Source organism: Grus americana, chromosome 3 (assembly GCF_028858705.1).
Source record: "Grus americana isolate bGruAme1 chromosome 3, bGruAme1.mat, whole genome shotgun sequence".
Classification (NCBI taxonomy): Eukaryota; Metazoa; Chordata; class Aves; order Gruiformes; family Gruidae; genus Grus; species Grus americana.
Window position 1 is genome coordinate 70,057,270 of NC_072854.1, and position 26,458 is coordinate 70,083,727.

Here is a 26,458-nt window from a genome sequence, read left to right on the forward strand (position 1 = left end):
CGCCAGCCGCTGCAGACAGCCACACAGCCGCGGGGAAGCCCCCTCACCGCCGAGACCCGCCCCTTGGCCCGCCCTGGCAGCGCTGGCCAATCAGAGCGCGCCCGCCCCAGGGGACAGCCCCGCGAAACGAAGGGAGCCGAACGCCTTCGTCCGTTTCCGCCAACAGAGCCACGATAATTTCCGGCTGCTCCTGAAATCAGCGTCGAGCTTCTCCGGCAGCTTCCGGAAACCCGGAAGGGAGGCGGCCTAGCGCGTTCGGGTGCCTGCGGCAGCGCTGGCGAAGGGCGATCGCCCGACTTCCCTCCCTATTCGAACATGCGGCTGCTCTCGCGAGCTCTCCGCGCGGCACAATGCTGCCGGGCCGCCGCGCTGCCCCCTCGGAGCCTCCGAGCAGCGCCGGTCGGAAGCAGCGCGGCGGGCACATGCCCGCCGCAGCCGCGCCGCGGCCTGAGCGCCCGGCCCAGCGTAGACGAGCTGTTCGCCGTCCCCTCCTTACGCCGCCTGCTGGAGGCGCGGGCACAGGGCGGGGACGGGGCGGGGACGGAGCTGGCGGCGCGGATCCAGCGGCTGCGCGACAAGGAGCAGGAGCTGCGCGACACGCGGGAGCTGGCGCGGCAAGGTGCGGGGCGGCACAGGCCGTGAGGGGCGGGGCGGAGGCGGTGCCCCGCGGCGCCTCCTGGCGGGGGCACGGGGGGGAGGTGATTTACATATGCCGACGCGATTGGGGGAGCGCCCCAAGGGGGGCGGGCGGAGGCGGCCACGTGGCGCCGCGCGCCGGTGAGGGTGGTGGCCGCGCGTACGGGAGGCGCGGGGCGGGGCGGGGCTGTGCGCGCGGGGCGGTGGCGCGCCCCGGTGGCGGGAGAGCGGTGTGAGCCGGGTGCCTCCTGCCGGGTGCCTCCTGCCGGGAGCAAACCAGCCCCCTGAGCAAACCAGCCCCCTGAGCCGAGGTCTGGGTGCGAGTCAGCGGGGGGAGTGGGAAAGGCCCATCCGCGGGCGTGGGAGCCGCTGGTACGTGAAGGAGAAGCAGCGTGATAGCATCTTTTTCATGTAAAATAAAGATAATTAATCAGAAATAGAAAACACTTAAACTTTTTTGTGTGCATTTTTTTCTTTTCTTGCTGTCAAGGCAGACCAGTCTGGCTGCCTGCGTCCGTTCCAGCAGTCCTAGGCCTTGGCACCTCTCTGTGCTGCCTCCGCACTGTGACTTAACTCTGCTCGTAGCGTTGCCAAAGAGTGAGTGGGTTGTTTTTACCCTGAATCAAACTTCAGTTTGGTCACAGTTAGAAACCAAAATGCAGAAAAGGAGTACTTTAAGATCAGTAAACACACGCTAGATCGTGACGTGTTCCCTAAATCATTTAATACTTACGATTAATCAGAAGTGTTAACTGCAGTGAGTTATTCTGACCAATGGAGATGGCAAACGCTGTCTAAAAGCAAATGGGTTTGGGGTTTTTTTTCCCCCTATTCATTCTCGCCAACCTCAGATTGAAAAAGAAGAGATGTTTCCTTTGAACAAACTAAGCATTGACCCAAGCTAACTGAATGAAATGGAATGGAAGATTTGGGTTTTTTTCTTCTTGCAGAACTTGCTGAAGAAATCAGCGTCATCAAAACCAGGCTTGGAACTTCAGCAAAGTGATCACAAGGGCTTAGTAACTTTGAACACTGCTGTAGTTCATCCTTAAAAATATTTGTATTTATTATTTTAAATTGATTTTAGAGCCTGTATTACGTTTGCATCTTAAAGTATGCAACTGCAATTAATTGTTATATTAGATTATTTCTTAATTGCATAATAATTCAATCATCAATAGCTGGTTTGACTCTAATAGATTTGTAACTCCTTATTCTTCCTTCTGTTGGCCTTAATGACTAGCCCTTGATTTGTCAGGAGTTATTGTAAAGAAATGTAGATAGTTGGAGATGATCGAGTTTACGGGTTTAAAGAGTTACAGTTAGTCAGGTAGTCAACCGTGCATGCTCTTAGCCAGCTGTGGGTAAAGCATGCTTGTTGTTTAAACCAATTTACGCATGATTATCTTTTTAATTTCCTTCTTACAGAAGTGATTGGAGGGGGCATTAATTCACCGATATTAAACCGAAATTGTAAAGTTAAAAAGTTTCATTTAAAATTGTGCTAGTGACTAAATGCAGTTACAGTGCTGAAAAGGTGTGGCTTTATTGTAAGCTCCCATCTCAGCTGAACATATTTAAAAGCTTGCCATACACAGAAAAAAAGAAGTCTAGCATCTTTCTTTTTCTTCTCTGGCTATGGACTGTGCAGTTACGTGTCCCTGTGCCCACCCTAGTTCCCCATTTCTCATTGTGTGTACCATTTTCTCCATTTTGCGGTAATTTTTTTTTCTTCTGGACGAGTGAGCTGAATCAGTGCAGATCAGAGGCAGCTTAAGATACTGATTTTTTTAAAAAAAAATAAATTATTTTTCTTTGTGTGTGTGAAGTTTGATATTGACCAGAAAAAAAAGGAACCCTTTAAAGTATCAAAACTGTAGTACCAGAAAAACAAGTCTTAATTGTAAAGCATTGGTGTTGATCAGTCAAGTAACACTTTAGAGTTACAAGTTCCTCTTATTATGCAAGAGTTCCTCCATACCTTTGGTTTTAGTGATGTGTTACAAGTTTTGAAGCTATTCTGGAATAAATTGACAGAGCTAAAATACTTGAAATTACCACTACTATCTTCAAAGTTCTGTATACAATGATAGGGGTAATAGTCCTTTTAATGGAGAGCGTCAGTTGTGGGGCTGCTGCGCTCTTCAAATCCTTCAAATTACAGAAAGTAATTTTTTAGAATCAGAGCATGGCTGAGGTGAGAAGGGACCTCTGTAGACCATCCAGTCCAACCCCCTGCTCAAGCAGGGTCCTCTACACCAGGTCGCTCAGGGTTGTGTCCAGTCAGGGTTTGTGTATCTCCAATGGATGGAGACTCCACAACCTCTCTGGGCAACCTATACCAGTGTTTGACCACCAGCACAGCAACTGTTGGTTTTTTGGTTGGGTTCTTTTAATGTTTAAGTGGAACTTCTTGTATTTCAGATTTTCCCATGTCATACCTGCACAATGTGGGGTAAACCTCTTTATATGTTCTGTGTATCTTCGTTACAGGTCATATTATTAATCTCACTTTCTGACAGGTTTAGCGCATTGGTTTTTTGTGTGGTGATTGTTGGGGTTTTTTGGTTTGGTTTGGTTTTTTGTGGAGTAAGTTCTTCATGTGGTTGTTTTTTTTTTTAAGGTTTTCTGAGAGTGGCATTGATATAAATATGAGGATTAACCATACTCAAATATTCCAGATGAGAGCGAAGATTTCCGGAAACTTGCAGAAAGGGAAATCGCCTCCTGTGAAGAAGAGATAGCTGAACTGAAACACCAGGTGAGATCCCCTTTAAAAGCCTCTATTTCCTTGCCGTTCTTAAATTAACAATGCCAAGTTGTCTTCTCATCAAAATAAGATGTATACAATAAACTCTTCTCCTCCTCCCTTGCCTGTCAATTATACTCCTCAACTAGTGTATGTTATCTAAGGAAAATGAAAAATGCAGATGGTATAGAGACAGCCTGTACGTAAGTGCCTGCTTGTATCTGAAATTGTTTGCGTTGATACTTCTTTATAAGTAGGTGCTATAGTTTGTCTTGTCTGGGGGTATGTACCCTTATGGATGTCCAGCTCTTTATTTATTGGAAACATTAAACTTGTATCACATACACCAGTGGTTTTGAGAAAAGTAGTTTAATACTATGTAACTACTTTAGAGTGCTACCTTATATAGATTCTACATAGTATCTATGTTATTTAACATAAAAATAATGATCTTTACATAAACAAACCATTACATATTCTTAATGTTACTGGTGAAGTAGCAGCTGGTATCGTCATGTTCTTTATTCCTTCGACAACAATACAACAGTCACTTTATAAATATTTTTGTAAATACTTGTGATTTTGTCAAAAGAAGTCATCCTCTGTGGAAAGCAACATGACCTAGTGCCAGTAAAGGAAGATGATTGAAAAGCACTTGCAAATCATCCAGAGTTTTGATCGAGCCTGCAAAATTGTGATACGTTTTTTTGCTTCTAGTGTATCTTTCTTCTACAGATCAATATAAGGCTGGCTTTCCCTTTTTAAATAAATAAACGCATAATACAGCTGAGTTGTTGTTGAAGGACTGTCCTCCTGAACATCCATACCTTCTTAGCTCTGCTGTTGAGACCGGGTTAGAAGGGAATCTGATGGGAAGGGAGATGCTCAGTTGTGTTGCAGGAACCGGTGTGTATCCTCTGGTGTCCAGATGTCGCAGTGCTCCCAATGGGTGAAAACTTCTCTGGAGTTTCATAGGTCTCACAAGAGACCGGCGTAGCTCCCGCGACTGTGAACAGACACAGGGAGCCTTCCTGCGGTGCAGCATCCCCCCCACCTCTTCCTCACTGCTGCCTCCTCGCTGCAGGAGGTGTGGGAAGGCTGTCCTGTGGGCAACCCACGAGTTAGTGCAGGAGAAGGCAGCCTAGGTCCCTTACAGGCTTGTCTGGCACTTCGTACTATCATCTCAGTTGTGGACAGCAGTGTCAGAGGAGAGTCTTAGCTGGGTGTTTTTGTATTCACAGATAGTGTTGCTTTTGATTCCTTCAGAAGAAACAGATGAGAGTGATCTTGTCCTGGAAGTAACCGCTGGAGTTGGAGGGCAGGAAGCCATGCTGTTCACCTCGGAGATATTTGATATGTATCAACGATATGCTGCCTATAAAAAGTGGAAATTTGAAATATTAGAATACTTTCCCAGTGAAATAGGTCAGTAATGAAAATACTTAATCTTTGTAACTTTTTAATTGAAGTTGAAACACTCATTCATGAGACACTTGAATTTCCTGACTGCAGGAAGCTAATTTGCACTAACTTAATTTTAGAAGCAGAAGATTGTTTGAATGTCTGAGTACAATTTTCCTCAGCTTCTGTATTTGAGAATGAAATTCCATTTCAGAAGTACTATTAAAATACTAGCGCTAAAAAAGAAAACTTGTCTTTCAGTAGTTTCAAAAACTAAAATGAAACTAAGAGGTTGGCGGAAGAAAATTCAGAGTGATGCAGATATGTTGGTTTAGCTTTATTTTTTTACAAATACAGATTACATAAACTTTTTATTTGGATATTCTGCTTAGTTACTTAATGTTTCTAGTGTTAATAGATCAGTTTAGTGGTAGGTTGAAAGTCTGTTTATTATTATGGATCCCTTGGCAGAGAGGGATCAGTATAATTAAAACTATTTTTGAGGCTTAATCTAAAACATCTTGAATTTATCTAAAATAATGTCATCTGAGGATTTATATGTATATATAGCTCATCTGTAACAGCTAATGGATGAGCAAAGTGGAGGAATTGTTGAGACTTTGAGAGATCTAATTATTTATTAAAGTCTTCAACTAAAATCCCACAGGCAATCAGTTTAACAGCTTGATGCCAGTAAAAGATGTTTCTCCTTTCTCCCCTCTCCCTTACTGCCTCTCTGCCTGTCTGAGCAGTCCTACCTCTTTGTTTGGTTGGTTGGTTGGTTTTATCTGTTTTGATGTCCTTTCACTTAAACTGGTAAAGATTTGCTTTTTAGGACTGGGATAGGTTTTTGCCTAGTTAGTGCGTTAAGTCAGTTCTGATGAGCCTTAGAGCCAGCATAAGATAAGCAGCAACTTGGGGCAGAATGCAAGGAGGTGGAAAAGCTGGGTATTCTGGTGATGATGAGCTGTGAAGTTGGTTCACTGCTTCTCATGGAACAGTGTCTTTGCAAAGATGGGGATTGGTAGGTAGGTTTACACAGCAAACTGAGGCAGTGGCACATGTTCGTTAATTTTAGCTTAATCCAGTTAGCATGTAAAGTTCTTTCACAAAGATCAGGCTGCTGTCTCTGTGTTTCTGCCGACTTCTTTGCATTGGTACTTGAGATTATGCATCTTTGCAGAGTCTCATCACCAAGTCAATCCAACTGAAAAATAGCATACAAAAAAACCCCTCAAACTAAAAAAAAAAAAACAAAACAAAACCAAAAACACCACCACCACCCCCCAATTAGTTTTCAGGTAATCCAGTACAAGAGAAGAGGAGAAATGCTCATGGGGGCAGTGGAGGCAGAAGTGTGTGGCTACTGGTGGTGGCAGTGAGAAACGCAGGACCTCCTGCCAGCAGCAGGAAGTTCAGTTGGATGAAGCCAGCTGTGAGACTGCAATCCAAAACATGCCCAACCAGTGGCAGGGATTTTGGGTTTTGATTGACAGATTGCTAGCCACATTTCTCAGCAGGCTAGATCTGCTAAGTCTGTCTGTGTTAACAGATCTGCAGGCTTACCATTTTCCATGCTCTTGTGGGTAAAGCTAGCACATTTTGCTTGCTTACATATAGCTGTGGAGGTAATGTATACATCATAGCAGGTACGGATCAGTAGATGGGCACTCATGCATTTTACTGCTCCTAGCTCAGATTGGTTGTGAAACTTTACCTGTATTCATACTTTCATCAGCATTTTTTTTCTTTTTTTTTTTTAGTGAAACTTGGAAGAAGAAATGAGAATGTTAGAATATGCAATCTGTCAGAAAAACTAATTTTTTCTCAGTCAAGACAATGTAATTGCAGAGAGATTTTTAGCAAGCTTTGAGAAATGTGAAGCATCTTCTAACACTTCTGTTTGCTTACACCATGTTTTGGACTCAATGCTTTCAAGTATCTTTATCCCTTTCTGTTTCAACCATGTAGAAATGCACAAAAAATAAATATCCATGACTCTCCTAACTGAGCTTCTCATGTCAGTGATCTACTTTCCCCTTCTAATGAGGGTCTTTCGGTACCCTAAGACCCTTCTTGCATAAGTACAGTTTTTGATTCACTGTTGAGAGATTAAAAGAAGGTTCAAAAATTGGACTCCATGGGAGAAATACAGTTGGACATCACAAACTGGGAACTTGCAGTTCTAGGTGCAGGCTTGAATTGTTGTCTGTATTCACATTTCAAAAAAGGGAGACCCATGTCTTCACTCACGTATTCAGATACAATTTAACTTACTATGGATTTCACACTTCTAGCTTCTTAAAATTTTCAATAGAATTTGATTTGAAAAAGTTGTGTCTGTAAAATATTCAAAAAACCTTCTCTAGAGTTCTTAGGAGGTGACTTATTTTAAGTTGATGAACATGAACTCAAGTTTTCACAGTATCAGAATCTCCTCCAAGAGTGGCTACTGTTGATTCAATTAATATACATTTTTTTAATTTAATGACACTTGAATTCAGTAGTTTCTATTATCTAGATTTGTTGCTATTAATAAACTTTTTTTTATGGTCAAGGGGTCATTTGTCAAGTAAACTGTTTGCACAGTTCAAGTGATGAAGGTAGGGACAAGAAGCAGCTTCATGTTACAGCGCAGCTTGTTGCTGAAAGAGGACAGTCATGTTTATCCCCATTCATGACCAGGCAAACGCTTTGCCAGGAGCTAAGCCAGTTCAGCCTTCAAAGCTGAAAGGAAAAAAAAAAAGAAAAACAAGTTCATAGATTTCAGTAAATGGAATAAACATGGTGCAGGTTAGATGGGTGTAAACAGAATGGGGGAAGGGTCTGGGTCTTCTGTATTTCAGATACCTGGGGGAGAGCAGAGTTGCCCTTTCCATTGTGGCAAGCCTGAGGTGGGGTAAACCCCAGCGGTCACGTACAGCTTCACCTTACGGGCACGCTTTCACGGTCAGCTTAAACAAGGGCTGCCCCACCTTCCAGCCAGCTCTATGTTCCTGCTTGCTCTCCGCTCTAGCAGTTTTGAGGCCACAGTGCTAATTGGATCAATCCACTGATTTGGCTTAAAAACTCTGTTATTGGATAGTTTTAAGTCAGGTCTGACTCAACTTGCATTCCTGTGATTGGAAGAGAAAGGGAGTTGTGCTTGACCTACCCTTTTGGTGAAAGCTCAGTCCTTGGACAAGGAGCCCGCCCCCTCAGAGGCATTCTCTTTAATGCCTTAAGTGGGAAATTGAAGTAATACATTAACATGGTATATTTCTAGCTGTATTTTCTCTTTGAAACTGCTAGGGTTTTAATGGATATATATTTATTTTAAACCCTTTTGTCTTGCTGAGGGCTTGCCTGGGCACTGAAATGAATGTTTAGGAAGGCAGGATGTAAATTTAGGGAAAATAAAGGCAGCCCTCACCTTTGTCAGCCTCTTGCAGTGTATTTTCTGATCTTACTTGCATGACTACATGTTATCAAAACTGAGGAGCTAGACATAAATTGGGAGGTAGGGGCACTAGAGATGGCACTGCCACTGAAAGGCGTGTTGGAACCCTCCGGTTCAAGGTGTGTGTTCTGTGCTGAGTAAGAACGGAGTTAAGGATGCTTGCTGGTGACACTAACCTGTCACATCCCATCCACGCTCCATTTTTATGGACTGCAAGGTCCTACATTAAAAGCTCAAACTCCCTCATTACAGAGAGCTCCAGGATTTGGCTGAAATCCCAATGTGAGCATGTGTAAACAAGGTGAATGTTAAACAAAGCTGCAGTGAGGAATTGGCTTCTGTCCACTGCTAATTGACTTTATTGACCTATCCCAAGGTATGCCACTATGCAAAAATAGTTATGTTCAAGATTTGGCGTGCACATTAAAGCACAAACCCACATGTTGCTATTTATCCACTGCCTCTCACCCTGTAGTGACAGGCAGAGACACAGATATGGGACTTTGTCTCAATCAGGGTATAAGATGCCACATAAAAACCAAGTGCAAACTCACACCCTTGTTCTGTGCACATCAGCTTTCAGGATAGAGAGGGATGTTTTAATTGAAAGGGGCAAGCATATAGTTAATAAGAGCTAACTATATTTGACAGGTCTACGACCTGTCTGCCAGGGTAAAGGGATTGTCAAAATTTCATTTGATTTGGCTGCATTTTGTGTTAAACCTGTGTTGGTAATAGTTGGTTTGAAGTAGTGTGACCTAAATACCCGTCTTTTGAACCAGTTTCTTGATCATCTCAATGCTAAGCACTACAGTGCCACAGGCACACTGTTATCACTACAGACTTAAACTCTCCTGAACGTGTCACAGATGTGGCTGCAGCTCAGATAGACAGACTGTACCTGTGGTATATATATTAATGCCAGGAGAAACAAGGGAGAAAAGACAGAACATTAGATTTTGCAATGAACTGCTTGTCACGTAATTAATACTTGTCAGTGGTGCCATAGCCTTGTGGACATTCACGTTATTTTTACTCCTGACATAGCCTGGCTTCTTCCCCATGTGCAGAGGTTGCTTATGACTTTTTTAGTACTTGCTTTTATATATGATCTTTTGTTCATTTGAATAGTGTTTGCATAGCAGTAGAAAGATTTCACACTACCTGTTAGAATGAAACTTGCTGAGCTAAACTGATGATTTTGATAGATATTCTTGTTAAACTACATGCTTTATGGTCAGATTTATTCTAAACATGACAGATTTATCTTACAGAATTGATAGTAGATAACGGCTATAAATTAAATCAGTATGGTATGTTGAATAGCGCGTTTGAATCAAAGCGGTACGGTTTTGTACAAGTAGGAGAAAAATTTTAAAAGTCAGAAGGACAAAAATGAGATGAAAGAGAAAGGAAGAGGCAGTTTAGGCTGTGACTGTAAAAGAAAATATGTTTCAGTAAAATTACGAGGGAATGTTAAATTTTCATAGAATAAAAGCATTTTTAAACCTTCTTTGTGGAGGTGAAAACCTGGCTTATGTTCTGGCTGATGATTTTTTCCTGCTTTGCAAGGCATTTTCAGATTCTACGTTGTCTTCATTTTCCCGTTTTAAAAAGCTGCTACCTTGTCCCTATGCTTGATTTCCTTAGTCTAAAGATAGCCTAAACCAGTATTTCTGAGAAGTATGTGCCTCCTCTTTTCCTCAGCAGTGGTTTCATGTTGCAAGACTTCAACGGCAGTAGTCTTTCAAGGCCACCTATCTCCTCTTTCATCATTCCCTTGGCACGCCATCCACTGTACTGAGAATGGGATCTGGGAACTGAGCTGGATTAAAAAACAAAACGGGTGAAAAATTACATTCATTTATAGTGCCATCACTTCTCTGATCCTTCAAACAGTTATACTGGCAAGACTGAAGGGTTTGCACACTAGCAAACAAGGAGGGGCAAGAATGCCATAAATTAGTATTGCATATTGCAACGGATGCTTTCTGTCAGGAAATCATGATTGTACTGGGTTTTATTTCCAAGTTCCAAGCTGTTCAGAGCTAGTTTTTAATACGATGCTAGTTTTTAGCACGTTGCTGTCAAGCGTTTTGCTGGATGTATTGGTAAGAGGGGCAGGAGCCGGAGTTCTGCTCGCACCAAGGGAGCAAAAGATTAAAATGAAATGAAAGAGCAAAGACGAGACATGGGAAGGATGCATATAGGAGAGTGGATGACAAGAAGAGTATGAATAATACTCATCCTTTAGTTAAAGAGTTGTTTGGGTTGTTTTTCCCATTGTATGATAACTGAACTAACAATAAAAAAATTTATGTAGTTTCTGAAGGTGGCTTTCAAAATTTGATCTTTATGCAGACTTACTACTGCTGTTAGAGTTCTGCTGTGGTTTATGATTGTATGTGTACATGTATGTACATGGTTTGTAGACAATCTTTTTATGTATATCAGAAAATTAAATTGGACTCTATAAAAAAGAATTTGACAATCCTTTACTTGAGATAGTGTGTGAGTATGTATGTCTGGCTTTGTTTTTAAGAGTTTTCTTGCATTTTTGGTATAATTCTGCCTAAGTAATTAAAAGGTAAATTCATAATTTTAAGAAACAAATGACAATGATGTCTAAATACACTGTTTGAAATATAACAGTATAATACCAACAGTTTTTTTCACAGCTTTACAACTGTTTTTCTTCTGTATTTAAGGTGGCCTAAGACATGCAGTTGCCAGTGTAGCAGGTCTTGAGGCTTACAAGTACATGAAATTTGAAGGTGGAGTGCATCGTGTTCAGCGGGTGCCAAAGACAGAAAAACAAGGACGCATTCATACCAGCACAATGACTGTTGCAATATTACCCCAACCAACTGAGGTAATATTTATCTTTTAGTATAACAGACTTTACCATGAGCAATGTTTTTACATGCCGCATTGCTGATACCCAAGTGTTTTCTGTCTCTCTGGTTATTCAGTCTTAATGATTTTTTTTAACTTGGTTTTAAACTAAGACATATTTGGGTTTTTTTATTTTTGTCCAGGGAGGTGAAATAAAAAATTTCTGGATTTCCTCATAATCCTAATTTCAAGAAAGTCACTGGCGGTTTACTTCACTGTAACTTGAAGATTCACTGTGACTGTGTCTTGCATGTTTTGTGGAAAACTGTACTTTTTTTACAAAGTAACAAAAGACTGAATTAGTTTACAGAGTTCATAAGAGATTTCTTTTAGCACCTCCTCTTCCACATTTTCATAGTGTCTTCGCTTTCCCCTTCCAAAGTGTACGGGTGACAATTCATTCTCGTCAGATTTGCTTGGTTAAACACAACTGGCTAAGAATTAAAGCTTTGGTTTGATCTTGGTTTCGTGTTGACCTAGCAAATTGTCAAAGGTGTTACTCCTTCCTGTTCTCTTCAGAGTTGTCTCACTCCTTTCTCCCAGAGATCATCGCTGCGTGCCAGAGCCAGCCAAGGGAATATGTTCCATTTTATCTAAAAACCATCTTGTCAAGCTCAAATATTGGTTATCTCTGCTGGAAGAGGGTGCAGAGCTTTCAGAGGAGGGGGAAGATTAGTTCTAAGGGATGGTTATGCCTTAAGCTACTATTTGTTTGATTTCCTGCTTCCATCATGTTGCATGCCAATCTGGCTACAAGGATTTGTTAATGTAGTAGAGTGTAACAAATGTAATTTGTTAATTTTGTAGAGTGGATGCAAGCTAGTGCTCATAAACTTTAAAATGTTTGATATTGTCTGAATGTGCCTTATAAAATAAACCAATTGTGCATATTTGATATCTGTCTGGAAAGAATCAACATAAATATGTTCTTTTTTTCTTTTTTTTTCTTTCTGTCTCCCACGACAGATGAGGCTGCAAATTAATCCAAAAGATCTACGGATAGAAACAAAGCGAGCTAGTGGAGCTGGAGGCCAGCACGTCAATACCACAGACAGTGCTGTACGGATAGTTCACATTCCCACAGGTGCTTCATCTTTTCCTTAGTACAAGATCCACATTGCAAAACTGCTGTCAGAATTTCTTTTGAAACAATGGTTTTATTTTCAAACCTGGACAACAGTAGAGCAGAGTTTTCATATAGTTTTTGTGTGTGTTTATAGTACTCTAAATGCACCATCTTGTGCCCACTCCAGTTTGTGATAGTGAAGACTACTGGCTTCAGTAGGTAAGCCATCCAGTTTGCCATTAAGCATGACACTCTTAAAGCATCCAGATCAGTTCCTATGAAAAAGTTAGATTTAAGCTTTCAAATAATGGAAGAGAAACTGACAACCAGAGTAAGTTAAAATCTGATGATTTGCCTTTTCTTGACTAGAAAAGAGAAGAGAGATTGCTGTATTTCTGTATTAAAATGTTGCTTTTAATTGCAGCATGTACTCAGGATGCCAGCTTCCATTTGTCTGCTGGCTCCTTTCCCATAGATTACACACATAATTAGGAGGCCCGTCCCCAGGGTTCAGGTTAGGAAACGTAGGAGGGATAAGATACACCCTCAAATGCTACCTGATTTTAGCTGTCCTATCTTTTTTTTATTGCCATTCCTAAGCTTTTTACTTCCCTTTGAGCAATCCACAACAGCTGCCTTGACTTTCATTGCTTTTTAACTTTTCCTCTTCTCTACCACAAACATTAGTCAGGCTTTACAGCCTCAGGGTAATCCCGAGTGCTCTTTATCTTCACGTATCCAGATTTTTGCCACCCATTTCTTCATATTCATTGAAGTCATTAATCCATTCTGCACTTGTTGCATCACCTCAGTAAAGCGGAAGGTACACAGTGGAGAGGATAGAATTGTGTTCAAGATATGGTGACAAAAAGGTACTCCAGATTCGAAAAGTTTGGGATTGCCTGCATGTTTGGGGAAAAAAAAAAAAAGCCCACAAACTAAAATCAGCAAATTATCTTAGTTTTGCTGAAGGCAGTTATTAGTGTTTATTATAGAAATCTTTAACTGTATTGCAATTTTTTGTGGTTTTGCACTGGAGATGGTTCTTAGGGGGTTTTATATCTCACCTTATCTCCTGACTTTTTCCTATTCCACCTTTCCCTTCTTTCCTTTTGATCTCTCTTCCTTGACAATTGTTCTGTTACTTCTATTTCTCTCATCCTAACTCTGTTTATAAACCTTTGTTGTGACCCAAAAAGTTGTTTATAAACAAGTCTCCCATAAAGTAATACTATGTAATCTTACAAAAGCATACTGTAATCTTACCAGAGTTACTTAAATCCAAATAACAACTTTGCTTGTGCTGTCTTCTTCCAGCATTCCTTCTCCTTACTCCTTCCTTAGGCTGTTCCACTTCTCATCTTAACTTGAATTGTATGTTTTGGGGGGAGAAACCACTGATCATATTCTATATACTCGCTATCTCATGTATTTTACTGCTCCATAAATCCTAAATTTTGTGGAACTGTGGCCAAAAATTACAAGTATTAAAGGTGTCTTCTGTAAGCCAGTTCACATCATGTATCTTTTATTTCCCTATCTACCTGTTGTCCAACATATTGAATTAAATTTCTTGTCTTACGGCTAAAAGCACCTGTCCTGCACTTCTCTCCCAAAATGTATCATTAGACATTAGTAAGCCTGGACTTTTACATTCCCAGTCCAAAATACGTATTGAAGAAAGATACAGCTTATTGTAACATAATAAAAATCTTTTAGAAATTGCAAAACCCTTTTAGTATGTTACCGTTAAGTGTTAAATGTCATGATATTTTTGGCAGGGATCGTGTCTGAATGTCAGCAAGAAAGATCTCAAATTAGAAACAAAGAGAAGGCTATGCAAATGCTATGTGCTAAACTATACAACGCCAAACTGGAAGAAGAAACCAAAAAGAGAAACAGTGTTCGAAAGATTCAAGTAAGTTTCACTTAGTAAAGATATAATTCTGTACGAGCATATGCTCTTGGGGTATCTCCTGTGTTGAACTGCAAATAGTAAATGGAGATATAGAGGAACAGGAGCGCAGGAGGGACTTACGCGAGACAGAAAAATTACATTCTACTTGAGCAATAAAGATCATATATTAGCCAGACTTAAAATTTCAGTAGTATGTAAATTCTAGAAATCTATTGAAACAAACTGGATTAGAGCATGAAGAACCAGAACAGTATTAGAAAAAGATTTAGTAAAATTGTCCTTTTACATGTTTGAGAACAATTACTGCAACTACTTGAACTGGTCTAAGCACTATATAACCATGACAAATTTTGGATAATCATGGGAGGAAGAGAAAGCTTTTGCTTTAGATGCTTAATCAATATTTCATCCTTTTTATAAAAAGATGATGATGATAAACTGATTCTTCTTGTTTGATAGATTGGTACTAAAGGAAGATCAGAGAAGATCAGAACATACAACTTTCCACAGGACCGGATTACTGACCACAGGATAAGCAGATCAGTGCATCATATTGAGTGTTTCATGCTAGGGGAAGAAATGCTAGATGAAATGATACAAACTCTGAGAGAATATGCTGATTATGAATCTTTAATGGAAGTGATTTCAGAAAATGAAAAAAAGAATCTGTCCTGAACGTTGCTCTTTGTCAGCCCATTACAACAGATGTAGACATTTGTCTGCAAAGGAGCTTCTCTGACCACCACCCAGAAAATGCAACTGCTTTTCAGATCATGAAAGACACCACAACTTGTTTCCTCATGACTGATAAACAGTTTTCTTACTTGCTGAGTAAAAGACTTTATTACCTTTTTATGAGACACTATTGCTGCAGCAGTCCACTTAAAAAGTAAATTTGACTGGGCAAGAAGTAACTGCAGTCTCTAACTTTCTCCACTGAGAAGATACTGATACACCACTCTCAAAAGGTACGCATTAAAAAATGAGCTATTTCTAGTTCCAGTTTTCATTTAAACAATAGTTTAAATGTGAGTACAGTGTCAAGTAGCTTGCTTCAGAGAAAAAAATCCTATTTTGTTTGAGTGATTGGAAGATAGTGATAAATAAATGACCCCACTACTAATCTGCATATTTGTTAATCACTTACACATGGCATGGAAGAAGGAGTCAAAATGTCTCCTTCATGTTTTCCTGGCCTTCTGGACCTTATTAGTAAGCAGAAAAAATTGTTTAAGAATATCCCTTGTTCCAAAAGAAACGCTGAGGAAGCCAAGTGACAAGTTATGTGAATTGTTTTTGAAAAGAATGTTTCTGTTCTTGAGTCAAAAGTGAAAAGAATCATTACAGTATTGTTTGGCTGATATTTCAGTCTCCATTTAGCTTCAGTTCAGTTTCTCCTTTATGTTTTTAATTGGCTCTCCAGTTTATTGATTTTCTAAAGGTTACGTAGTATGAACAGCATCTTACTGGTTTCGTCTGTTTATTTACCAGCATTTTAAAACATTTGATCTGTGAAAGCAAAGTAAAACTTTTGCCTTTCTAATCTATTGATATATGTGCACGTTTGTATCTGTGGGTAAAGACTTTTAACCTTTATTTTAGACTACATTTTGCAATCCCAAATACATACAGCAATACAAAACCTGCAGCTTCCATGCCGTGTTATCCTGTCATGCATTGTACCTATGTATGTGTGTATACACACACAGAATGTATTTGAAATATAAATTCCGGTAAATAAGAAATTGGAACCTAAGGAAAAATGTTAGCATAAATATAGGGGTGTTCACTTTCAGACTTCTAATTAAAACTAGTGTAAGAAATTAGAATAGGAACAAAGTAAGTTTGTTACAGATCGCTCATAGACACACATTATTTAAACAGCCTATATAAAAATCAACTGATTATTATCAGTTTATTATCTTCTTTTATTACATTTGAGACTGTGGTTTGAACCAATGCATGTAAAAAAAAAAAAACCCGCATAGAATCATTCAATACCTTTATCAGCTTTGTTTTCTAGGAAATACTGCATGGTAACTATGATTAAGTTCCGAATTTTTTAATTAAAGATGCGTACGTTAACTTCAGACGTAGGAGTGCCTGTGTGGATAAGGTGAGGCACTCATATTTCCTGTTGGTAAGTGTGAGGCCTAGGTCTAGATTTACTGCCAGATTTACAACTCCCAACTGGCACGTTAGAAAGTAAAAATAAACATTGATGCATTTAGTGTGTAAAATAATTAGATATTGATTGGAGCAGAGGCTAGGACTGAAGTCTTTATCCCTGCCAGATCAGTACTGTAAATGGAAGCCTATGGATGGAGCTCTTGTGACAGTCCTCTTGACTTCACTTCAAGCCAGGCTGTCTTGTACCAAGTGGTGGATGGAGTTTGCGATTCCTCCTCTCTCACTTCAGCTTCATATTGCTCCATACAAATAAGGGCCATCAGCCAGGTCTAAGCACTGGATTACTGCATGAAACGTCCGTAAGCGTTCAGGTCTCTGTCCTAGACCTTCCCCGACGTTCCAGCCGGAGGCCTGGCTGGCCAGATCTTGCCTGGCGCTTGCAGCTCCCTGTTCTTGCCTGCCTCACGACCACCACCGCCACGCGTGGTGCTGCCTTGCAAGCGGCCAGCCTCTGACCAGCGCCAGCAAAGCCAGGTACCACCTGGTTCTGGCGGGAGCCTCACAGTGCTATCCCCAAACCTGGCGCCTGGCAGCGTCATACAGGGTGGGCTTCGCTATCTGGAGAGGAACCTCCTTGGCCTGTCACGGCAAGCTTTCCGCATAAAGACTTGAAGTCCCTTTCTTGCTCCATGTTCATTTTACCGCAAGGTCTGTTGCGTCAGTACAACTGTGACCTCCAGGAGCTGTGAGGAGGTTGTCTGCAGGGGTGGCGGGATCCCCGCGCGGCGGCCGGTCCGCTGAGCTCCCAGTAGCACTCCTCCTCGCTCTCCCAACTACTAATAATATTGATCATACTTTAAAAGAAATACGTGTCTTCCATGGGAGGAACCCAGGTGTGAGATCCACCGCCAGGCTTAACAAATCCTTCCTTGCTGCGGGAGCTGCGTGTGCTCTGCGCAAGGGTGACGGGAAGATCCCTTTACAAAAGCAAACGCAGATGTAGGTGGGCGCCACGCACCGCTTAGGCGCGTGTCACCCTGCTACCGCAGCGGTCGCTTGTTGGGTTAGCGGAGCGCCGTGACACCGCCGGGGCGCCGGAGGAAGAGGAGGACGGGAGGAAGGGGCGGCCGGGCGGGAGACGCGGGCTGCCGCACCTCCCGCTGCCTCCCACGCTCCGCCCTCTGCCCCGCCTTCGCCCTGGTCGGAGCGCGCGCGCGCCACCTCCCCGCCACTCGCGTCGCTCCTTGCCGGCCGAGGAGGGAAAATGTGAGCCGGGCCGGCTCCGCTCGCGGCGCCTCGGATTGGCCCCCGCCTTCTGCCCGTCTCCCATTGGCCGCGCCGCCCCCGCCGGCGGCGTCCGATTGGCCGGCGCGGTTTTGGATACCAAATTCAAAGTTTTTAAAACTACCCGGCGAGGGCGGCCGCGCACTCACTGCCCGCGGGACGCGGCGGAGCAGCCTGCAGGTGAGCGCGGGCCGGTGGCGGGGCGCCCCCGCGGCGAGGGCTCTGTGGAAAGGCCGTTTCGGGGCGGCGGAGCTCCGCGGTGAGGGCTCTGTGGAAGGGCCGGTTTAGGGCGGCCGGGTTCCGCGGTGAGGGCTCCGTGGCCGGGACGGCGGGTGCTGCCGGCGTACGCGGTGGCGGAACTGGGGGCGCTGGCGGTGCTGGCCGTGCTGCCGGGGGCGGCAGGCGGTCCGGGGACGGGGACGCCCGGTCCCGCCGCCCTACCCAGCCTTGTCCCGCAACTATCCCGCCGGCGGGACGGGATGGGATGGGACGGGACGGCGGTGCATGGGCGACCGTGGAGCGCCCCAGTGGCGCGCCGAGCCGCGTGTGGGGCGCGCCCCGCTGCCCGCCTCACACTAGTGGGGCCGGGTCCCAGCCGGGGTGGGGAGCGCAACTCCCGCCGGCGGGCAGCGTCGGGCGGGGACGCGCCGCGCTCTCTCCCGCCCGCCGGGCCACGCCGCCGGAGGGGGCCATCCCCCCGGCGCGCTCCTGTCCGCCCCGCCGTCACCATTTTAGGGGGGAATCCTCCACCGCGGGGAAAAGCGGAGACCCCCGAAGGCGCAGGGTGCGGTTCCTGGGGGCCGCGGGGCAGAGCAGGGCCGGGAGCCGGTCTACCTGCCCCCGACCCGGGCCATCTTGAGCGCTGGGCGGGAGCAGCCTGACAGCGCCGCGGGCGCCCGCGGCTGAGCCCGCTCTGCCGGGGGGTCGGGGCTGGCCCTGGCCCCCCGAAATATCAGGGGGGGACATTTCCCAGTTCTGCAGGGTTTCAGCCCAAAAGCGTCTCTGCTCCCTCGCAAGCGAGGGGGGAAGGGGCGGAGGAGGCTTAGCGGGAGGGCTTGCATCTCTCCCGCAATTCACACTGTACAAAGCCATAAGCGCCTTTGCTCCTTTCTTCCACCAAACGTAGGTACGAAGAAGGGACTTATTTCATGAAGGTTTCAGAGAATACATTTCTTCAATACTTTTTACTGAAACTGCTAAAAGTGCTTAAATCCCTTAAAATACCTGCTCAAATGGGGGAGCTTATTTTTCATAGGAATTGCAAAGCATGTTGAAAATTATTTTCCCCTTAGATTTAACACTTCAGAGATGGCTTCCTTCTCCCCTTCAGCCCTAGCCCATCCCCCCGCAATTGTTACTATAGATAGCACCACACTTGGGGGGGGAGGGGAAAGAAACAGGGCAAGAAAAGCTTAACTTCCTTATAATATCTATTGACCTCCCACCTTTTTAAAATCGTGTTTGTAAGTAACCTTTATTTCACTTTGACCATTGTTTAAGGGTCACTGCTTTCCATTGTAATTTGCCCATGCATGTGAGCACAGGAGGCCTTTCCTGTGCCACCCAGCCTCCTCTTCTTTTAAAAATGCCACAGATACCTGGCTGTATCAGCAGCGTTGCCTCTGGCCTTGGATGCAAACTTCAGGCTGCTCTGGCCTGGCTATGCCCCTGCACCCACCTGCTGTCACTCACAGACCCTCTGCCACTGGTGTCCTTAGCAGGGGACCACAAGCGTCCCGAGTATATCACTGTATTTAGGGTAGGAAGTGGAGGCATTGGTGTGTCTAAAAGTAATCTATACTGGTGGAAAGGTCACAAAGTAAACCATCCAGTCAGTTTTTTCGCCCCAGTTATATGCAGCATAAAGGTTTAATTTTGAGAAGATCTCACGTAGATTTAATGTGTCGCTGATCAAATCCTTAGTTCCACCTAGCTGTCTGTGTTATAGACACTAGAGGGTGAGTTAGATAAAAGCTTACAATTCATAATGCAGAAGGAAGGCTCCTTATAAGAAAAAGAATCTATGATGCAGTTTATGCTGTGTTGTAATACTGTCCTTGTTTCTTGCAGGATACAAACAAAATAATGAAATCAAACCTTAACCACTCCCTCAAAATGAAATGTGATTTTGATTGTACGCCTCTTCGCGCTGGGTTTGCACCATTGAAGTCTACTGTGGAGAAAACGAGACTGGAAGAATCCTGCCCCTTGAATTATGAGGAAGGCTTTTGTAAAAGCTGTGCTGAAGAGCATCAGAAGATACTCCTTAGTGACTCATACCATGCGGCCACCAGAAATCTAGATCTTGAAGATGAAGGAAGACCTGTACACAACAAAGAAAACAAACAAGTAACCCAGAGACTTGATGAAGGTATCTATGAAATGGAGGCACTGGAAAACAGTAAATTTAATGAGGACAGTGGTTATTCCTCTATGTTAAGTAATCAATATACTGATGCAATAGAACATGAGGATAGTATACCTTTGGCTGGGAATCTCTGTGGCACACCAAAGCATTGTCTCATGAAGAACCAAAACCAAGCACAGTTTTCAAAGAAGACTTTGTTGCCAGTAATCCATTATGAAGAAATGATTTGCTCAACTTTGAAAAAAAGTGGTAAAAGAAATCTCAAGTCTTGGGCTGCAGTAGACAGAATTCTTTTTAGAGGAAAGGTAGAACTTTGTAACCTAATTGGAAAGAAAATGGGATTAGATAGAATAGACATTCTTGCTGAACTCTTCCAAAAGAACCTGAAGCATATATTAGCAAACATCTTAAGGCATCTCGATGAGATGGATTTAATAAAGTAAGTATATTGATCTCATTGTATTTAATTGGGACAGTAAACAACCTAATCAGATGGCTTACAAATGTTGTAGACATGGGGCTTGTGACATTGATAAAGACAATGCTTAGTACTATGTATTAATAAATTAAAACATGAACTGTTCATGTAAGCTGTGATATATACGGACAATGTGTCTTTTCCCTAGAAGGCAAATTAAAGCCTACAACAGTGAATGTATCCCATCTTCTACGTGAAAGAAAGACTGCATAGTTATTCCTACTATTAAATAAAAAGTTTTTCCCTTTCCAAGGAGGTAACTGATATGCTTTTATTGTCATTGCAGTTTTGCCAAAGTCAGCACAACATGGCAGAAGATTCTACAAGAAGATAAATGGATTTTCCAAATATATAGTAAAGCTGTGAAAAACCTTTCTGTAAGTTTCCACACTTGGATATTTCAAGTCTGAACCAGCAGTGTCTTTCTGCTATTTCAGGGCTCCTCCCAGCCTTAAGACATCGCAGAAGAGTTTCTTAGATTGAAAGCGTTGTCACTGCAGTGTCTTGGTTTGTCCTGTTAGGATGCCCTGTCTGAAGTGTTGCTGGTCACTTAGTGCATAGACCATCTTTGGATCCCAAGGAAGGTTGACCGAGAAGGTTACCTAAGGAGAGATGCAGATGTTCTTAAGAGCTTCCACATGTCCTGTGTCAGAGGCAGGAAAGAGAGGGTCATTCTCAGCCTGGCCTGCTGGGCAAGCCCTAGAGGCGCTCTCAGCAGTGCAGAAGGGAGAGAGACCGAGAGAAACCACTCAGCCGACTGTGTGACTCAGGTTCTCTCTATATACTCTCTACCCACAATCTGAAGTGCAACACATTGGCTACAGAAAACTGAAAAGCTTTTTGCACTATGAGCTACTTCTAATGCCTATTTGTCCTATGAAATAAAAAATACAAGATCCAACCACACTAGCATTGCACTTTACTGAGGCAGGACCCTTAAAACACTAGGAGTGTTTTTTGCCTTGAGAGACAATGAAGCAAGGCTTAGGATCTGCCACAGGATAAGGTAGTTGGCTGGTTTAAATTTTGTGTAGTATTTTGTGGTGCTAGCCTCTTGGGACAGTTAGACACCATTGAACATTCATGCCATAAAGTTTGATTTCCTCTCTACCATTGTATGCTTTTTTCCAACCTGTATGCAAACTTAGAAAACTGGTGGGAGGAGTTTACTTCTCAGAAAGAAAACTTCCAGCATCCTTGTTCACCGTAAATAGTTGAAATATTGCTTTGTGCTTTAAAACATTGCAATGACTAGGTTACATGCTCTGCCTAAATAATTATGATGTGTAAATATGAAAATAAGTTGCATTATATAATAAAATATGGTTGGTTTTGATGGTCTGAACTAGGGTTCTGTTCTACGCATTTGTAACAGTAGTGATGGAGAAAACTAAGGTAAAATTAACATACTACTTGGTATGATGCTTTATTATTGGAAACCTTCTAGCCAGGAGGATGGATCAAAAATAAGTTGTTGACTTCTATTAAACAAAAAGTTGGTATCAGATAAGTCTCTTCTCAAATTTTATTCTTGTTTTTCTTTTCATTAGAATGGCACTAAGGCACCAGAACATGCTGCAACAAGGGAGTATGTTCTCTACCGAGCGGCTTTAGCTTCCATTCAAAAAGCAATCCCACCAAAAAACTTGAGTAAAAAAGGCGCCAAATCCAAAGCATCTAAGAGTCACAGCAGGCTCATGGAGTTTTCTGAGGTAACTGGTGATTTCCATTCATCTTTAATTTCTCACATGTTGTCTGGCACACAGTTCATAAAGAATATTTCTAAAAGTAGTATCTCCAATTTGAAGTAACTTATTTGTACGACCGCCAGATTTTGCTTATTGAACCTATTTTAAGACAATGTCAGAAACTAAGTGGAGAATATTAATACAACTAGATGTTCTACGTCTTTCCCCCCTAGGTGCCTAGGTACCCTTAACATGGATTAGTGGTATTCTTTTGGCTTAAACTTTGGCTTGGATGGACATGAAAATGTTTAGTAATTTCCTTTTAGCTTCTATGGGCTTATAATGAATCACAGGTTTTCCATATAAGTGGCCCCACAAAAACAATCAATTTTGCTTCAACACTGATGGACAATTTTTTTTAAAGACCAGAGACTAAGCAGCTTTAATTTTTTTAAAAAATGAAACAAATTAATGGTTCTCCCATTCATTCTATGCTTCTTTTTCAACTAATTATCTGACATTGAAATGAGTTTTTTAACTACGTATTTGTAATATGTCACACATCTGGAGTTGTCAGCAACTGCTAACAGCCTGTTTCCTTTTACCTTGTTGTTTAACTTTTGTTTTTCCGCATATATGTGCAAGTCTACATTGCAAGGGTCTCGTTAATAAGCAACAGACTTTCCTAACTAGAAAGAGTTTTTATACTCAAGCTCAAAAGTCTTATGTCTGTACACACACATTTAGATTATAAAAACATTTTGCTTTTAACAGTCGAGTGATATAATGTTATACACATCTATAATTTTCTAATGCTGAATGATTTAAAATGGTGGATCTGGTTTCGTGTCCAATTAATTCATTGGAGAATTTGCTTCCATTTGGTGTCTCAAGTAGAGCACCCCACAGCTGATGTTTCTGGACACATTGGTCATTTTTAAAAAATGTTAATGATTCAAATGGAATTCAGATGTATTTTCTTTTTTTTTTAAATTAAAGTTAACTAAATCTCCATCCTTGGATGAGGTTTGGAGGATTCAGGAGGGCTGTATTTCTTACTGCCTTGCATTTAGTCTGTCTGTCCTTTAAATTTAAAATTTAAAGAATTTTAAATTGGCTACCTCTATTCCAGTCCAAAGTACCTGGAGTTATAGACTGATTATTCCTCTTCTGGTTGTATCATTCTGATGGAGACCGAATTAAGCTAAATTTATAGTTTATCTCTTTAGAGTAGAAGAAGTTATAAAAGGTTTTGTGGCACTTGGATAACATTGGGGAATGTTTGGTATTTACCCTCCACTCATGATTTTCTTTATATGCTTTTTCTTTTCTAACAGGCTGCCAAGACCTTGAGAAACACTGAAAGCCTTAAAGTCTGCCATCGCTGTGGCTCACCTGCAAAGTATGACTCCTATCTACAAAGAGCAATGTGCAATCGTGAAAGTTGTGGCTTTGACTTTTGCACAAAGTGCATGTGCAGCTACCACAGTTCCAGTGACTGTATGAGCGGCAAACCAGTGAAACCCAACTCTAAGCTGGGGCCAGTTCCTGGGACTAAGAAAAGCAAACAGAATCTACGGCGACTGTGATCCATCCATCCCAACACAAATTGTTAGATGTCCCATAATAAGAGGGGTTTTTTTAGGATATGGAGTTATCGACAAAGAAAATTAAACAAGAAAATGCTTTCTGCCATTCTATATTAAAAAAGGGTTAATTTTATTATTCCTCTGTACTATTTGGTCATGGTGAAATTTCTAGAATCATCACAAATATCCATTTTAAAAAGTCTTACTAATCTATAAATTATAAGGGAAATTCTGGATATGGATTCTAATAACATTTTAGATATTGTTTCTGACAATTTGTCTACCATGTTCCTGGTCTTCAAAACACCCCACGATAATACTGAACAACACAAAATGTTTCGGCAAGTAGCCTTCCACGTGTAACCCTAGCAATTCTTGGATACCAGAAGGGGGAAGTGTAAACTCTGTTTTATTTAAATGTTTACTTCTGTTCAAAAGTCTTGTAAAAGCATTTATAGTGAGAATGTCAAGTGAGGTGAGTGAAGTCCCTTTTAACATAAAATTATGAGGAAGTCTAGTTTTTATGATTTTTTTAAGGCTTTGCCTTAATTTTAAAATGTGAAAGTTCATAATACCATTTTCTCTGATGGTTTAGCTTATGTTGAATCTTAAATTGCTACTCTTCCTTAATTTCTTCATTCAGAAACTGCAGGTTTTCCTTGAACCGAGATGATACCCTTTCCAGTTAAAAAAAAGAAGTACTGTATCTTGGCTATACTGCTAAAAAAACATTTAATTGCCATTTTTTTCCAAATGATAAGATAATTTTTAATATTTGTATATATTTGTAAATATTACTTTAAATATTATTCATGTTTGTCTTGTAAATGTGAAAATAAATTACTGTTCTCAACAACTTGGTTGGCAAATCTGGACTTCCTATTTACCATCTTAAAAGATTACTTTTCATTATCTTTTCTCATGTTTTTTAGTATGTTTTTCTTGAAAATTTTGATTTAACAAGGAGCAAATGTCCTGGTTTTGTGTAAAACTTACTGAATTCATTCTTATGCTGTATTCTTGCATCTTACCTAAAGGCCCTTAGCAATAATTGCCGATAGTTTCTGAACCAATGCATTAAATGAATTTTTTTTTACTATTGCTTAAATTTATGCTGCTGTTGCAGAACTGGCTTGCTGTCAGTAAAGTCCTTGTGATTCCACAGCAAAGAAAAGCAAGCTTTCAAGAAAAGCACTGATCACTTTCTGGAAATGTCTGGGGTTTGGGTGGGGTTTTTTCCAGTTAGTAAGTAGATAACAGACTGGGAAGGCAGCATTGCAGGTCCTGCTCCTTGAAGTGGGACAGCAGTTATATACTGTATGGCAGCTTCTCTTGTACGCATTAATTCTCCATCTGTGAACAGCTGAGCAGAACCTCTAGTGTTCTGCTTTTATGTGGCAGACTTAATCTCCGAACCTAAACCTGAGACTTACAACTCAGCCAGCCTCTTATTTTATCAAGCACTTTCATTCTGTAAATCTTTGGTCTATTTAAGTCCTCTTACAGATATGCTCAAGAGCTGAGAATGAAAGGTAGTTTTCCATCCTATTCTACCTCATTCTGGTATTTAGATCATACTGCCTTTACCAAAGAGTCCTGTGCTACAGTCCAGGAGAATGCTGTTTGTATAGGAAGTAACAGCCCTCAACGACTGGATATTGGCGTCTCCAGTAGTTTGAGAGATGTGGAAAAGGCAATGGTCAGGGGCATGATATGCGTGCAACCACAGTGAGACTATTAGTAGGCTGAGCACAGATAGGTAAGAAATATAAGCAAAAGTTTGTTACAAAATTTTCATTGGCTTGCTGAAATTCCTGTATCCTACAGAGCATAGACATATTCATGTCATCTACAGAACTGCCCTTTCATGTACGCTGATTTTGAGAAATGTGGCACAAGCATCAATCCTCAGACTGATGTTGCAGAATATGAAACATCTTGAATTGAAATTTGTGTGTCTGTTTTGGAGCTGAATGTGGAAGTTACAAACTTAACAGATTTATCTTTTCAAGTTTTAAGTTTGCTAAGGGGAACTGTATCCATTCTCTTGTAGGCTTAACAATTTCTACACAGAATGAGTGAAGAACAGGTTTTTTAGCCTGTGAAAATTGATCTGTTTAAACACATTGCTTGCTCATGCAGAATTTTGAGGAAAAATCGTTGTTACCTCCAGATAAGAGGGAAGAATTGAACTACATGGCTTCAGTGGTTGCAATTGGAGACAAGCAACATGAAGAAACACATTTCTCACTAACTTCTGAGTGATAAGAGGCAACTACTTTCTACCTGAAACCTTGTTGGAAAGGTCAGATTACTTCTGATGAAGGTTTGGCTGAGCTGTAACAGGTCCACTACAAACCATTGTGGCTGTTTCTTTCCTCTTGCTCAACCATTTTGGTTTTCTCCTGACCCTCAGACCCTTGCCTACCAGCTTTAGCGTTAATAGTCAGAATAGACGTTCAAGATTGCAGCCTTTGACAGGTGGATGACAGCTCCTTAAGGACCTTGACCTGTTACCAATGCTTGCAATTTTCTTATGCAAAATTTGTAAAGAGAAGCATGGGGATGTGGGGTGGCCGCAGCTATTTCTTCCTTTATGGTAATCTTGCCCAACCGTTGAAACTTTGCCCAACATTGCTGAGCACTGGACCTGTATAAAAACTACACATCTTACTGAAAGCCACATGATTGTTGGTCTCCTCACCAATTGCTTCAGTGAACAGTGTACTGCAGAAAAAAACAGTGGACAATCAGTGCCCCCCAGCCAGGCGTGCTGGCATGTACTGCTGAGCAAGAAAGCGGCTCCTTATAGACGGT

The 26,458-nt window shown here is 41.8% G+C and overlaps 2 protein-coding genes across 5 annotated transcripts; both read left to right on the forward strand.

The window, feature by feature from the left end:
• Positions 1 to 228: 228 nt before the first annotated feature.
• On the forward strand, positions 229 to 15,928 carry MTRF1L (mitochondrial translation release factor 1 like). 2 transcript variants are annotated; one of them, XM_054822206.1, is made up of 7 exons: positions 229 to 619; positions 3,318 to 3,397; positions 4,627 to 4,810; positions 10,934 to 11,097; positions 12,087 to 12,204; positions 13,968 to 14,104; positions 14,564 to 15,928. In XM_054822206.1, exons 1-7 carry the CDS (start codon positions 316 to 318, stop codon positions 14,777 to 14,779), a joined length of 1,203 nt encoding a protein of 400 aa, XP_054678181.1. In that variant the 5' UTR covers positions 229 to 315; the 3' UTR covers positions 14,780 to 15,928. The 2 variants fall into 2 exon arrangements, with proteins under 2 accessions (XP_054678181.1, XP_054678183.1); XM_054822208.1 differs by having other exon boundaries at positions 492 to 619; positions 3,260 to 3,397; positions 14,564 to 15,777.
• On the forward strand, positions 14,936 to 24,390 carry FBXO5 (F-box protein 5). 3 transcript variants are annotated; one of them, XM_054822203.1, is made up of 5 exons: positions 14,936 to 15,072; positions 19,589 to 20,325; positions 20,651 to 20,741; positions 21,915 to 22,076; positions 23,390 to 24,390. In XM_054822203.1, exons 2-5 carry the CDS (start codon positions 19,604 to 19,606, stop codon positions 23,639 to 23,641), a joined length of 1,227 nt encoding a protein of 408 aa, XP_054678178.1. In that variant the 5' UTR covers positions 14,936 to 15,072; positions 19,589 to 19,603; the 3' UTR covers positions 23,642 to 24,390. The 3 variants fall into 3 exon arrangements, with proteins under 3 accessions (XP_054678178.1, XP_054678179.1, XP_054678180.1); XM_054822204.1 differs by lacking the exon at positions 14,936 to 15,072 and adding an exon at positions 17,581 to 17,698; XM_054822205.1 differs by lacking the exon at positions 14,936 to 15,072 and adding an exon at positions 17,680 to 17,777.
• The last annotated feature ends 2,068 nt before the right edge of the window (positions 24,391 to 26,458 follow it).